The sequence below is a fragment of the Rhagoletis zephyria genome, unplaced genomic scaffold, assembly GCF_001687245.7.
Source record: "Rhagoletis zephyria isolate East Lansing unplaced genomic scaffold, Rhagoletis_zephyria_1.1 Rzeph_scaffold_05793, whole genome shotgun sequence".
Lineage (NCBI taxonomy): Eukaryota > Metazoa > Arthropoda > Insecta > Diptera > Tephritidae > Rhagoletis > Rhagoletis zephyria.
This window is the reverse complement of record NW_016162876.1, coordinates 15,039-30,975: the sequence shown is the minus strand read 5'-3', so window position 1 is coordinate 30,975 and position 15,937 is coordinate 15,039. Positions and strand designations below refer to the sequence as shown.

Genomic DNA, 15,937 nt, shown 5'->3' with positions numbered 1-15,937 from the left:
ATCTGCACAACATAAGAGCGATCGTAGCAAATCTAGCATTGCTCATAAATTCATTCGTTAAAGTTCGGCACACGCATTATTGCATTGTCTGCCTTTCGGCATTTTCTCATTTTCCAAAGATTTCCACACCAGCAAAGTATAGGTGAGTGAGTCGGCTTACATACTACGTACCAACAATTGCACATGAAAATGTGGATTGTGAGAGACGGCGAAGAAAATTCGTTTTCGCCTCAACATAAAAAGCTGCATTCGGCTCATACACGAATATTTCTGCATCTTTTCCTTTTTTTTTAAGCGATCGTTGCGACGCTGTTGGCTATTGTTGGCCAAGCCTACGCAAGAAAAATGATCTGTTGAGCGAATTTCGACCAAAATATAGTCTGCCGTGGATCGCCGGACCATTCAGTCTTTTCCCGTTCGACTAGTGTTCTCCGATCTGTGAGGTTGCTCGCACACCTATTTTTTAATTCCTTTAAGGTGAGTGCTGCCAGCTAATGCTGAAAAGGAGTGTGACAGGTGCAAATGCTGGAATCTGCATATTTGTTTTTTTTTTGTTTTTTTGTTTGTTTTTTTGTTGGTGTGGCAATGCAAATAAAAAAAACTTTTAACGAATATCAAATGGAAAACGACTTTTATATTGAATGAAAAATATAATAAATGCAATAATGCACAGTAACGCCCAATTGCAATGCGTTTTTGATTACGTGAAGTGAAGACTGATAATTAAAAATCATAGAACGATGAAATTGAAATTAAACTAAAAAAATATATGTAATTAGTGTATAATAATATTAAGTGCATGGTATCCGCGTACAACGATGTGCGTATATTATATAGCAATTACATAAGCCTTGTTCGGTATGCAGATATACGCAAATACCTATACATACTAATTTGCGGATCGGTTACCTTACGGTGAAGGATATGCGCGCCTACTACATGCACGTCACTGCACGTATATGTACATACATACATGCACAAGTTGTTGTTTTTTTATTTGAATGCTTATACTATATACATATTTAAATATATCATCCACACATACATACATACATACATATAGACATTCATACATACCTTAACTCATACTCACCTAGCGCACGCAAGTAATAGTGGGAATCAACCAAAAAAACAAATTAAGAAAGCAAAATAAAGTTTCTTTAAAAAAATTAAATTCTTCATCGCTTAAGTAAACGCAAGCCAGCAATAGCAAAGAAATAGTATGTATGTATGCACATATGTATATGCTGTTGTGTGTTAAGTTTAGCTGAAAATAGAAAATTTCTCTACATGCCAGAAAAGTGGCTGAAAGCAACAATATTTCGAAAGACGAAAAGTGATCGAATGTGTGTGCCAGCGATGCATACTCAGCGGATGTGAGGAAAAATTGAGAAGTTTAAATGTTTTTCAAATTAACACACATTATTTGAATGGGTTCATTATCAAAAAGGAATAAGTCAAAACTTTCCCCTATGAAAAATGTTGAGTTATTCCCCTTAGCATTTAACCGATTAACTTAAAAATATATTGCTGATCCAACTCCTCAATACCTTAAATTTCAATATTTGCCTGGAAACATAGGAAGCACACAGAATATCACATTAGTTGGCACAAGAAATCATAAAAAAATAGATTTAAAACCGATTTTCACTTTCCCCATAAAAAGAAATTTTTAAAATATTGTTGCTTCATTCGGCAACGTATGTGACCTTCAAGATCAAAACAAGTTTGGTAGAGTGGATGTTCATTTATGTTACTCTACCCTAGCAATGTGACCAAAATCGCCTTCATACAGAAATTTTTCTCAATCGGCTTTGAAATAAATAGGTCCTCTTACAGCCAGTTTGAAAGTGAAAAATTATTTTTTTCTGTCAGTTTCCGTATTAAATTCAAGTAAAAAAAATCATATGTCACTTCAATTGCTTTCGTGAAACTGGCTATTAGTTATGGAAATTTTGCTATTTTGCTATTTTGACATCTAATGACCGCCTAAGCCCCTTTGACTTACTTTGCTTTGTGACTGAGGGTTCGACCAAAAGAGATGGCAGTATAATGATGAAAAGAGAGAACAATCGGTCATTTTATTTCTTAGTTTTTAGTCTTCGATTATACTTAGAAGGTAGGCTTGATTTTTCGAAACCTTTGAAGACCCCCGAGGTCTTTTCAGGATTCTCCCCATTTTTTTATGTTCGGGATTTTTAAAACTTTTGGGATTTTGGGAACTTGTTCAGATTACTTTTGTATTCAGTATTTAGGGAAGCCAACAAAATATTTTGATACTTAGTATTTAGTTCCGTTAAAATAGCTAAATATATACAGTGGCGAGAAAAACAAATAGGTAAGCGAACTTTTAACAAGTTTTAGCAAATTTATATTATATATTTTTTATTTTATTTTTTATGAAAAAATAGCTGAGTATTTAACAAAAACCATGCAGTTCCGAATTTATAGCTCTGTACATAAACTATGAAGATTTAAGAAATTTTCATCAAAGCTTCATGATCAGATTTTTTATAAAAAATTTGGTATGCAATTTTTTAGCACATTCAATTTTAGTATAGTCAAGTACAGCTTTTAAATAGGTAGGATTTATCTACTATTCATTTTTGGTATTTGTTTTTGTTGAAGGTGCTACGCATTTTCTTCCATGCAAAGTATTTTCGAAAATTTTTTTATATAGATGGAAATGCACAACACAGGCAGCAAGTAAAATTGCCAAAAATCAACAGTAAGTCCCAGCTACTTCAAACTTGCACTTTTAAATACTTAAATTTAATGTGCTACTGCTTAATAAAAAACTTGAAAATTTTTATGAAACAAGTAATTTTTAAACAAAAAACAAAACCGACTTCGATTCTCATATAAAAATTTAAGATTATCGTTGATTTCTTCATGATTCGATGATCGGTTAACGTGGTCCAAAGTTATGTGGTTACATACATAAAAACAACAAAAAAAATATAAAAATTCCGACGAATTGATAGCCGTTCTTCTTTTTGTGAAGTCAGTTAAAAATACTAAAAATTACATAAAAAACGAAAAACACCTAAAACTTGTTTAAATGTTGCTTCCCTATTTGTTTGTCCGCCGATGTGGGATAGGGCCATAATTGTATAGTATTAACATCACACTCGGTATTCAGTAACAGCCATCTCTGTTTTGTATTTTTTTGGAGTTATAAATAATTTATTTATTATTGATTAGGTTGATTTCTGTACAAAAGACTAACTTAGATCGTAAATAGCTACCGGTTAAGCAAAACAATTTGAAATAAAACCACCAAATCAAATCAAAGGCCTCAGAGCTGCCACTTTGAACGTTAAGTAAATATTTACACTCGCAAACAAGGAAAGTCTACAAAAATTGCGATAAATGGTTGCCTTGCACATTATTGAACAATTAGCGGATTCCCAAGNTTTTTTCAGTCTTTCATTTCTTGCTGCCGTAAACAATCTTCCGAAAAGGGAGAAAACGGAGACATGACCAACATATTTAGGGAGATTATTTGCCGGCAAATCTATGGAAAGTTTGAATAACAGCTCTATTCTGTATCAGTGACAAATTCTTGTCACAGTTTTTTTTTTTTACGGAAAAATATCACCGATACAAAATTGGGCTATAAAAATGATATATTAATGAAACTTTCAAAATTCATAACTCACTCACTTTTATGATAAAAGTAAGCGGCGTAAAATCTTAATTGCGATAAATGGTTGCCTTGCACATTATTGAACAATTAGCGGATTCCCAAGGCATGTTAGGCGTCATAATCTTGTCCTTAAATTTTTTTTGTAAAATAACGATTAAAATGGTTTTATTGGGAACTAAATATATATATTCTATTACTTTATAAACATTTCCGTGTAAATAGAAATCCTCTAAAACCATTTTAATTATTATTTTACAAAAAAAATTTAAGGTCAAGATTATGACGCCTAACATGCCTTGGGAATCCGCTAATTGTTCAATAATGTGCAAGGTAACCATTTATCGCAATTAAGATTTTACGCCGCTTACTTTTATCATAAAAGTGAGTGAGTTATGAATTTTGAAAGTTTCATTAATATATCATTTTTATAGCCCAATTTTGTATCGGTGATATTTTTCCGTAAAAAAAAAAAACTGTGACAAGAATTTGTCACTGATACAGAATAGAGCTGTTATTCAAACTTTCCATAGATTTGCCGGCAAATAATCTCCCTAAATATGTTGGTCATGTCTCCGTTTTCTCCCTTTTCGGAAGATTGTTTACGGCAGCAAGAAATGAAAGATTGAAAAAAGTTCGGATTCAGAATAGAAATAATTAAGAATTGGGCTTAAAATTGTATCAAACGGTTAATTCCGAGTTGTCTTGTAGGTGAGGCATACATTTAGGCATTGTAATTCTAAATTCAATATTTAGACAAAGAAAAAAAAAATAAAACTCGAATGTAAAATTATTGGGGCTGACCTTAGGTCTTAACTGCAGTTAAGCTTTATTTTATTTGTTTCTAATTCGTGTTCTTAAAAATGGCTGAACTCATAGCATAAGATAGAATAAATAATGTTGAAACAACACGACAGGTATTTTGGCAAAACAATAGCTTCCACATCTCTTCGTAGGTATTTTCAAACTTTTCATAAGCAAAAATACTACCTCACTCAGTCTAATTAATTGAAGGCCCACGCAACGTAAAATAAATATAAAAGCGCGAGTAGGTGTTAGGTGACGTTAGCAAATCACCATATCACCAACGGCGGGGGTACGAACTTGTTTTCCTCATAGAAATATACAAAAATTTATTTTAGGAATATGAAACACAAAAGCTTTCAAAATGAATATTCATACAAAAGGTTTCACAATCGCATGGCACTTGGATGCTATTTATTGCTGGTATTTTTGTACATGATGTTTAACTAAATAAATTTCGAGCGTTGCATTGCTATTTTGCAGCACTACGCTTTTGGCGAGTTTAAATTAAAATTAAAAATTTCGAAATATGCATTCTAAGTAGTTCGAAAAATTCGGAATAAAATGCAAATATATACAGTAATAACTAAGCAAGCAGATGGAAACCTTAAACTTCAACTTATTTAAATTTCTGTTGCACCTTTGATTCTTTATATTGACAATATTATATATGTATAATAAAAGTATGTATGTCAATATAAACATCGCTGGTTTACAAGAGACGAACAAATCAGGTGTAGTTACCTAAAATTTAAAGAACTTATTTAACACCAACCAAAATTTTTCAAATTCTTATAATATTCGTTTTTCATTGGCATCATTTACTCTGAATTTTCTTTCTTGATGTGATATGTACATATGCATGTATATTTCACGCAACATCTGTTAGGAATTAAAAACAGGAAACTCATAATTTGTTTATAAGAACCACAAATATGTATGCATGTATGCATATATGTTCAGATGTGTGGCATGTGCAGTACATAAACTTGTGCCAATTTACTAAACATTGCCTGGTTTACTAGTAAGAAACAACAATGCTACGGCACAGTTAGTACGTTAGACACCGCACGATCGCTACAAGGACGTACATAGCTATTTGCACTATAGGAATTTTCATATAATAAAATACTTACACATACAAACATTTTCACAGCAAAATCACATACATACTTATGTATACAAAAGAGGTTCTCTTCTTAAAAAATAGCAACATCTTCCAGTCAAATATTGTTGCTATGCTCCACAATCAATTGAAATTGGATATGACCGCGACTTTTTTATTCTCTCCACCAACACCAATACCACCAATACCAATACCACCACCACCACCACCGCCACCGGCGCCACAACCTGCTTACCCAATACTACAATTTCAGTGTTACTGTTTTCCTCTTTCTCTAACACACTGTGCTGTCAACAGATTAAGAGCAAATTAGTGGGTGTATGCGTCAATTGCATTTGCTATCGCCAGCATTACTATTTTCCCATACATAATTTTACTAATACATATGTACGTGTGTAAGCTCACAAATACATGCTCCAAAATAAATTCATATTTTCACACACACACTCACTCACTCACTCACTCCCACTTGCCTACCAAAACGCTTTGTGCTTGATCGCTTTTATGAGTGAATGATCTAGCAACAGACACGGCGTATACGTTACCTCCACCTCCACCTCCATTCGGCCACTCGATCGCTCGCTTCGTCAGTTCATTCGTTTTCCTTTCTATAGCAGCCGGCCAGCGTCCATATACGGCGTGCTAATAAAGTATTCGAGAGAAGAGCTGTTTTGCTGCTTCTCCACTTGGTTGGATATGATTATAAATGATGCGTGGAAAATTTGCGTTTGGAACGCACTACATTCGCATGGTATGGGAGCATATGTTTCCTTAGGTGTACTCATTCATATACACAGCCGTATGTGTGTATTTGAATGTGTTTTATTTTGAACTAATTAATGAAACAGCTGGTTTTTATCTCTTTAATTTTATCTTGTACATAAACGTAAAAAATAGCAAAGCTGCTGCGCCCTTATTATCCACGACCTGGACTTTGTTCTGTCATTGAACCATTATTTTAATTCGCAGTTTTTGAACAACGATGCATTAAGAATATGTCGAAATTATTACTTTTTTCATCATGTTTTTCTGTATGGAACAAAATATCCGTTAAATGCCCACCATTACTACTCTTGTAACACAGGATGAGCTTATCAAATATTTTCCATAACTTTTTCGCTACTTCGGGCTGTATTTACATATATAATTTATAACCTGCATGATTTCGTTCTTCAGCTCTGAAATCGTCTGGGGCCTTATTGTCATAGACCATACTTTTCACGTAGCCCCAGAAAAAAAAGTCCAATACTGTATTTAACATCGTTTTTTTTATGAAACCACATATTGTCTCGGTCCATGTCATCTAATTCAGGCCATAAAAATTTTGGGTTACCCCAATGACATCGCCAGCCAAAAAACCACTCCAAACAGTGACCCATTGTGGCTGAATAACATTTTCTTCGATGACATGTGGATTTTCAATACACCGAATGCGGCAGTTTTGAAACCGTCAAATCGTAGGTGAAAATGTGCCTAATCGCTAGTGGTAATATTTCTTGAAAGTTTATCGAAAACATCGATGGTTTTGTAATCACTATCGATAGCTTTCACTCATACATACATTATTCAGTAATATACATATTTCAGATGCTGCTTGAAGCCAGAAATCGTTGATAAACTTTCGTTCCTTAACAAAAATATCGACATATTTTAGCAATTCTGATCCCAATTTCAACAAAAGTTGTTATGTTAAATTTTTGGACTTTTTTTTTTTTTTTTTGTTGAAACCTGATGAGTGATGACTCAGCAACGATGCAGGGCTAGTAACAGATGACTTAACGTATATGTTTTTATATGTATGCCACTGAGTTATTAACAGACCGTTATGAAAGTATCACAAAACGTTTGGATCACTTAAACGGGTTGTTTAACTGAATATCGTTCCATGACTTAGTTTGCCAAAGCTTGTAGTAGATACCAAAAAAAAATAAACAAAAATTAAATTGAAAGATAATTGCTCTCAAAGATCTGCATCATCCTATAAATCTGAAACTCATATTCAATTCATTGCTGAGCTACTCGAAGGATTCAGACCAGTAAAATATTCCCAAAGAGTTACGAAATTTATTCTTTTGGTACTTAAGTGCGTTTTTTGCAGACTATCCCAGAAGCACTTGCCGCTTAAAATCGAATATCTCAAACTTCGATTCATCAGACTAAAGACCTTGCACACACCCATTGCTGTGCAGTTCATGAATTTTTTATGCCAAACTTATATTTTCTTTCTTCTGAAAGGAATCTCTGGTGATATTAGCTATTCAATGTGCCTCGGCATGGTTCGATATCTTAAGCTCAGGCGAACTTTTGAGAATTTTTATACGCTCAAAGAGTTAAAAAGTTAGCACTAGTTGGTGCTGGCTTATTTTAAGTTAGTCAACTTTGTTATTTATAAAAAAAATTAAATGAGTTCCTTTACAAATTTTGTAATCATACTATTGAGAGAAATAAGCGAATAAAGCTTATATTTTAAAGGTGCACAAGGACTTCTTAGCCACCACGAAAGCTTAAAACAAATAGTATATTAACGCTGTTCATTTCCGGTCCCGATGAAGATATTTTTGTACAGCAAACGGTTTCGACGCCGTTTGTATCTAAGTGTATAGAACTGTGGCTTTCATTTATTGAGCTCATGGTTCAAAGCCCGGCACATAAAAGATCGAATGACTGATCAGTTTTTTTTTCAGCGTTGAACCCTTGGCTTCTCGGAAAAACCATCGGCGTAGGGCATGTAAGAAATGTGTTGAAACTCTATCAAACGCCTGAATAGCTTCTACGAACTGGGAGCCAATTCTCATTCCGTACTTTACATAAAATGAAAATCGAGCTCAAAAAGAAAAAGATAAAATGAAGATTTTGCTTTAATATTTTTATATTAAAATAATATATATTATATTATATTTGGTTTATAATATATTATGTTTATTATTTTCTTCAAGTGACATTAATTTATCAAAGCCATACATAGTTGTTAGATCTTCACAAAGAAAATGTTTATTTCAAAATCGTCAATTAAATCATTTTTCTTTCACTACGTTACGGAATAGCCATTTTAGTCGGGAATGAGCTAATTTCATATTCAAGCTTGTAATATGTGTATATATGTACATTTAAAAATAATAACTTATATGCTAGTTGAAATAGTTGTAAAATGTTAACATATATTTAATTTGTATACTTTCAGTTAATAAATCCAAAAACACAAATCCAAAATGGCTGATGATGAGGTGAGGTAAGTATCGCTCAAACCGAAATCCTTACACTTTATTCGTAGATCAGAGACTAACGTTCATTCTCTTCTCTAATTTGCAGTAAATATGCGTATTTTAAATGATAATTTGGGCGTTGACATGTGGACACATCGAAGGTGAATATTTAAATTTTCTTACACTTTATTCGCTTGGCTCATACAATTTGCTATTTTTTATAAGCTGCTACTCTCCCCTTTGCTTTTAGCGAACACTTTGGCTAAACAATGACTAATAAAAAAACTACAGAAAAATATAGATGAAACGCTACAAAAAACTCATGATGAAATAAACTCGTTACTAGTAATCTTTAATGCTACGCCTAATATTTACTCTGCGCTTTACACGCTATTTTGCCACAATAAATCACAAACCAATTTTATTTACTTAATCACTAATATTTCTTATCTTCTTTTCGCAAATTTTAGAAGAAAGCAGCTGCACCTGCACCGGCTCCAGCAGCAAAACCAGCACCAGCACCCGCCGCCGCCGCCGCTGCACCCGCACCAGCGGCAGCAGCAGCAAAACCAGCCGCCCCAGCTGCCGGAGCTGCTCCAGCGGCAGCACCAGCCGCAGGCGCTAAAGCAGCTGCGCCAGCAGCCCCAGCTAAACCACTAGATCCCAAGGATGAGGTACTCAACTGCGTGTAATCTGGCGAATGTGTGCCGAAATGTCTTACAAGTGTTTGATGTCCCTTGCTGTGGTTTACGTTTGCAGATCTGTCGTGCCATCGTTAAGTGTCAACACGCCGCACATTCGATGTTCTATGTTTAAAGTGCAATGTTGCTGCTGTCTCAAACGATGTGTTCCTATGTCTACATACATATGTGTCATGTCAACCTTTGAATGTTTCTTGGATATGTGTGTTGCATTGGCGCTGGACTAATTACTGACTTTTCGATTGGAATTTTTACAGGCAAAGAAGGCTAAACAGGCCGAGATTGAACGCAAGCGTGCTGAAGTGCGCAAGCGTATGGAGGAAGCCTCCAAGGCTAAGAAGGCCAAGAAGGGTTTCATGACCCCAGAAAGGAAGAAGAAGCTTAGGGTATGGAAGAAAATTATTGAAAAGTTTGTTAGCAGAAAATTTTTAATAATTTATTACCATCTTTCTTTGCGCAGTTGTTGCTCCGTAAAAAAGCCGCTGAAGAGCTGAAGAAAGAACAAGAACGCAAAGCCGCTGAACGTAGACGCATCATTGAAGAACGTTGCGGTAGCCCGAGAAATCTCAGCGACGCCAGCGAAGGTAAGATTTCTGATTTCGTTTCTAATGATTGTTTTACATACAAATGAAATTGAAAAATTAAGGAAGTAGTAGATTTTCAGATTAAACATCAAGTTTTAGAGAAAATTAAAAGAAATCATTAAAAAAAAGTATGAAAAAATTAGCAAAAATTAGCAAATCAGCACATTTAATCACATTTTTTATTAAAAAAAAAGAAAAATCCAAACACAAACATATGTACACACTCACACCCGTACACACAAAAAAAAACACTCATGCACACATTTTACTGGCCTGTAACGAAAATTTTGTAACTTTACTCCTCAATTAGATTAGATTGAAACTACAAATAGTTTTTTTTTTAATAATTTTTTCCTAAAAAATGCTCATTTTTTTCAAAATAGTTTAGTAGCCCGTCAGTTAATTTTGATAACCATATTTTTAAGATTTTTGGTTTATTCATATTTTATTTTTATTTTTATTATACATATTTACGTACCTTATTTGTTTTAAGCAACAAGACAAAACAAAACAAAAAAAAAACCAAAAACAAACCCAGACAAACATTGTGAAATTGTGTTGATTTTTGTTATAAACGCAATTCTTTCACTTCCACTTATCTGCAGAAACACTTAAAAATATAATCAAGCAACACTATGACAGGATTAATAAATTGGAGGACCAGAAATATGACCTTGAGTATGTTGTTAAACGCAAGGATGTTGAGGTACACACAAAACAAACGAACACTTTGATTTTCTTTCTACTTGAAAAAAATCAGCAAGCACACACAAAAACTATTTAAAGCACTTAACTGCGCTAAACCAAAATTTTTGAAAAAAAAAAACAATCTTTCTCGCCAAAAACTACTGAAAAACTAAATACGTGCGTTCACAGCAATTTAAAGCAGTTTATTTTTTCGCACGCAACAACACACACTCCGCTCCTGTCACCAGTTATGGGCTGAGCTTGTAAAGCGGCAGCACAAATTTCCCCTGAAAAATGGTTACAAATTTCATTATTTTCATTTTTGCCTAGTTTAGTACATAGTTAGCTATCGCTTACAAAATCAGCACCTCTGGCCGTGGAGCGGGGTATTTGCAATGCTGCTGTTAATACGTTTTGTCTAAAGCAAAAAACAACAACAACACTCAAAACGATATTACGTAAAAACACTAAACCAATGCTTTTGAAGACTTAAAATTTTAATACAACACTTTCTCTATCTCTTTCTTGCGCTCTTTACTTTACTATTTTAAAATTTTTTTTTTCACACTCACATATAAATAATTTATTTTTAAACTCAACACACTTACAAAAGTTTTTAATTATCACGTTTTTTTATTGCACACATATTCTTTCAAAGTCACTTCTAATATTTATTTGTGTATATAAATATTAAAATATTAAATTTGTTATTTTACAAATTTACTACACCTTTTTAAATGCGTTTTCAAACTGCACTCACTCACCTGAGTTCAAATAACTTGCAACAACAACGATAACGATACATTAGCTAAAAATAAAAGAAATTTTTGTTACACAAAATTATTTAAGACTTATAAAAGAATAGGATAAACTATTCCCACCTATTTTTAAATATTTAAGTAGCTGCTGAATCGTCCTTTAAAATGTACATAGATATGAGCAACGATAAAAGCAGTGGTAGAAGGGTGGGAGCTGTTATCCCTTCGAGTGCCATCATTTGATCAGTTTTGCTAGGTTGTGTAACTAAGTATCTGTGGAAGCTAATCACCGATGTTACTTTTTGTTGTCTACAGTATGCTGTTTGGTCCTAATCCTAAATCAAATTTATTGTCTAAAAAAAATACAATCGCGGGCATTAAAATCCGGATTTCTAAAAGTAATAGTTTTTTTTTAAATAATAATATTAATTGTACTTTTTGCTGCGACATACAGAGTTCTATAATAGTTCGCCCCAACCTTAGGCTATTTACAACATCTTTGACAAGCTTAAAATGCCTTAGTAGCTTTGTTGATATTAGCTATTAGATCTAAATTCCCGCTGAGAATTTTGTCCATGGTTTTTCCAAAATGCTTCGCTTCTTGCGGCAACTCAATCTCCGTCCCTCTCGAGAGTGTGTTTAGTCAAATTTCCTTACCTTCTTTTGGTAAGGGGGAGAATTTTGGAGAATTTCCGTCAATTACGTAGATGGAAAATCATTTGCATAGCCAGAAGCGCTGAATGCGTTTTATTTTAAGCTTTCCAGAAGCTCATCAACAACCAGTATTCATATGTATGTAGTAAAAAAGATTGAATGCTGCAGAAATGACGCAAATGAAGGCAAGTAATAATTATCGGTCCAATTAGGTGTACTCTTACTCACCGTAGGCGATTTTTGAGAATTTGTTTTTGACAAATATGGCTTTCTAGCATCTTGCCAAGCATCAAAACTAGTATCTCGAAGCCTTGGATGTACAATTTTCTCAGTAAATTCGATGCCAACGTAAAAATAAATACTTTCTAATATCCTCAGCAGTTCTAGAGCGATTCTGTTGTATTGGACCCATTTAGCCGATTCCTGGGCTTGGTTTAGTTCCCTTCTAAGAGATTTCACTATCTCATTATCACAAAAATTCCATTGGCAGACATGCTGAGTGCAATGCTTCCACTAAACTACCGATAGTCAATTTTTCTATTTCCCAGACTGCCAGAAACGGTTGAATTTTACCTGCATCCCAACTATTTGTTCGGATTTCAATGTCGGCAACGGCATACACAAACAGTAGATAGAAATGTTCTTAAACCTCTGAACATAAACATGTTAATGTACTATGGTTCCTGTAATTAAAAAGTTGGTCCTTAATAGATTTCAATAATCAAAATTGCATATACATATGTATGTATTTTATTTTAATTTTTTTCTTGATTTTTTATTTATGAAATTTTATAGTATACATATCTACTTAATATCTAAAATAAAAAATAGACACATTCTTACTAGCAGTTATTTTATTTAAATATTCGTTACACTCAGTTCAACACACACCCACTCATTACACACGATCCCCAAATTATATTTTTGTAATAGTTAAAGCAACTGAAATACATATGTATGTAGAAAAGAAAATGATTTTTCAAAGGTTCAACCTCTTCCTATATCTTCCACTCGATCCTCATCCATTGCAACCATATACACACAAACATATACATATACATACATGCGAGCGCATACAGAATTCGTCCCCAGCACAGATGGCGCAATCACCAAAAGAACACACACAAAAAAAAAGACGTTCCGTATTAACCGTTTTTTTTTTCACTTTTTAATTGCACTTTCTGCCCGCAGAAACACTAAAGAAAGTTGTACAGGATTATTACAATAAAATACTCAAATTGGAGGATCAGAAATATGACGTTGAGTATCAGGTTGCCAAAAAGGAATTAGAGGCAAGAAATAATTAAATGAATTTTATATTCGAAAAAAATTTATTTTTTTTTCATTCTTATATTTTTACGAAACTACCTTTTTGTACTGATTGAGAGTTTCTTTTTTGCGCTTATAAAGTATTATATAATTTTTGGTGTTATTTTGTTTTGACATTCTAAAAATCAAAACTCATTTTGACTGTAGTTAGTTGGAATTTTATTGGTAATATAGAGATTATTTAGTTGAAAGTACGCTACACGTACATAATAGTTATTAAAAAGTAGTTAATGAAGAAACCTTTTAGGGCCAGGCTTCAAAGTTGACGACACTCGAACATTTTTTTTTAACTATTTTTATGGTTGTTTTGTAGTTTTGTGTTTTTTGTCGTTTCCTTTTTTTCTGTCCTTTAAACGAACTTTCAATATATAATAATAAAAGTAAAACAATAAAAAAAGAGAACCGAACCCCTCTATACTGGAAAAGGTTTTCGTTGTTGGTGCTCCACTTGTATAGTATTAAATACTTCTTGGTATAAGAATACGTATCGTAATCGGATATTTGAATTCAAAATTAAAATTTTACCTAATATAATTGCTAATTTTTAACCTTTTTGCGTTTGGTAATCGCATTTTTTTTTTTTTTGCTCTTTGAAGTACTTAAAAATTTTTGCATTGAAAATCTGTATATAAAAAGTCTCTATACTTTCACTTTTGTATTTTGAAGTTAAAGTACTCTTACTCATATTGGAAGTGTATCTAACCAAGTAGTTAGCAAACGTTTTCTAATTTTTTAAATATTTTATTTTTTTTTTATATATTTTACATAAAAAAATTACAAGTAGTTGCGTATGTAGTTGAAAGCTTAATTTTGTCTTCGTTTTGTAAGCAATCTAGACTCACGGTTTTTGTGCTAATTGCGATCAGCAGATTTTTTATTTTTGATTTGCAAACTTTTTTTTGGAAGATCTGCTTACCGCTCTTGGCTTTTTTGTTTCAACGCACGCCAACTGCTTGTCCACTTTTTTTTTGTCTATTAACCATTCCAATCATCATCCCTGTATAAGCCAGTGCCTAATTTGAGCAATAACAATTCTTCTGGCATCACTTAATTTTGTAACCCTTTTGCTAACACCATTTAGTCCTGAACGTCTTTTCGAACGTTTCATCCTTGCTCTTGATTTTTGCAAGCCAATCTACTTACATAACTTGTCAATATCTTCTTAACAAAAAAATAAAAATAAATAAAAAATTATATTTGTACAAATACCTACTGTAGAAGCTGAGTATTTTGTTTTTTTTTGACGCAGCTTTTACTAAATCAACTTTTGCGTGTATAGTAACCGTTTATCACGTCATATTCATATTACCCTTTCTTATCCGAGAAATCTTCACAACACAAATTTTTTTCTTTAAGGATTTCTCATTTTTTTTCGCTGTTAAGGTTAGTATACAGTTCTATAGAAAAACGAAAATTTCACATAAAAGGACGTTCAAGAAATGGAATAGAAATTTTCTTCTATCTAAATTTCTTAAATCAATTTACAGCTCTCAATAAATAAATGCTCGTGATAGTGAAATAAATTTCTTCAGATTTTTCTTAAGAACTGTATACTAAGCTATAACACATTGATTGTATCTCGAAGTAAAAATTAACAAATACAGCGTATAGAAATCATTAAAGAAAGCAATCACTTTTTCATGTACCACTACATGCATAATTTATTTTTGATTCAACTACATGCATTTATTTTAAGACGTGTATTTCAAAATGGAATTTCAACAAATGTATCATAAAAAATTTAATTTCGTCTTTAGAACAGACGGTGTTGTTTTTATGTTTCCCCAAAGCCATGTTTTAACGGTGAAATTTTGAGAAGAGGATCTCCTTTAACATCCTATGCTATTTTTTTCCAAGAGTATTTAGGTTGTGGCTTAAATATGTAGGTATTGCGATTAGGGTCGCTTAAGTTGCCAGTGGACGCCTGATATCAGCCTTAAATAGCAGTCCAATAAGAGTCGAAATTAGGCAATTTGGAGATCTTTTGCATGCCGGGTGAGCTCTTTTTACATATGTACACAAAGCTGTAGGATTAGGCTTCCTCTTTTTGATCAAAAAATTTGTTATTTTTTCGATACTCCATAACTTTTATTTTTTCAAGACAGGGATTAAAAAGACCCGTTCCGATACATAGGAGTTAATCGATGGAAATTTCGCGCATGCACGTTTTTTGTTAATTTTTTTATACAGAGGTCTCCTAATGCAAGAAATTTCTTCAAATAATTGGATTTTTTTAATGAAAAAATTACACTTTTTCCCACATTAAAAATGTGATAAGGTGGAACAAAATCTTCTTGAGTTCTTCAGCTTGGTAAAGGAAATGAATAGTAGCATTTGAACATAGTTTGGTGGTGGCCCTATAATAGATGATCCACTGTGTGAGATACCAAAGTAATAAAAAATATAGCATAATATCATGTAGGTATACTTAATAAAATTGCGTAG

The 15,937-nt window shown here is 32.9% G+C and overlaps 1 protein-coding gene across 7 annotated transcripts in view; it reads left to right on the top strand.

The window, feature by feature from the left end:
• The first annotated feature begins 354 nt into the window (after positions 1-354).
• wupA (troponin wings up A) overlaps positions 355-15,937 on the top strand; it is a 29,810-nt gene continuing 14,227 nt past the window's right edge. For 2 of the 7 annotated variants that reach the window (XM_017628176.1, XM_017628180.1), the window contains exons 1-5: positions 359-477; positions 8,758-8,800; positions 9,738-9,866; positions 9,941-10,064; positions 10,670-10,770. In XM_017628176.1, coding sequence (XP_017483665.1) covers positions 8,786-8,800; positions 9,738-9,866; positions 9,941-10,064; positions 10,670-10,770 — 369 coding nt within the window. In that variant the 5' untranslated portion in view covers positions 359-477; positions 8,758-8,785. Of the gene's footprint in view, positions 478-8,757; positions 8,801-9,249; positions 9,454-9,737; positions 9,867-9,940; positions 10,065-10,669; positions 10,771-13,354; positions 13,456-15,937 lie in introns of all 7 variants that reach the window. The other 5 variants (XM_017628177.1, XM_017628179.1, XM_017628175.1 and 2 more) reach the window with 4 other exon arrangements.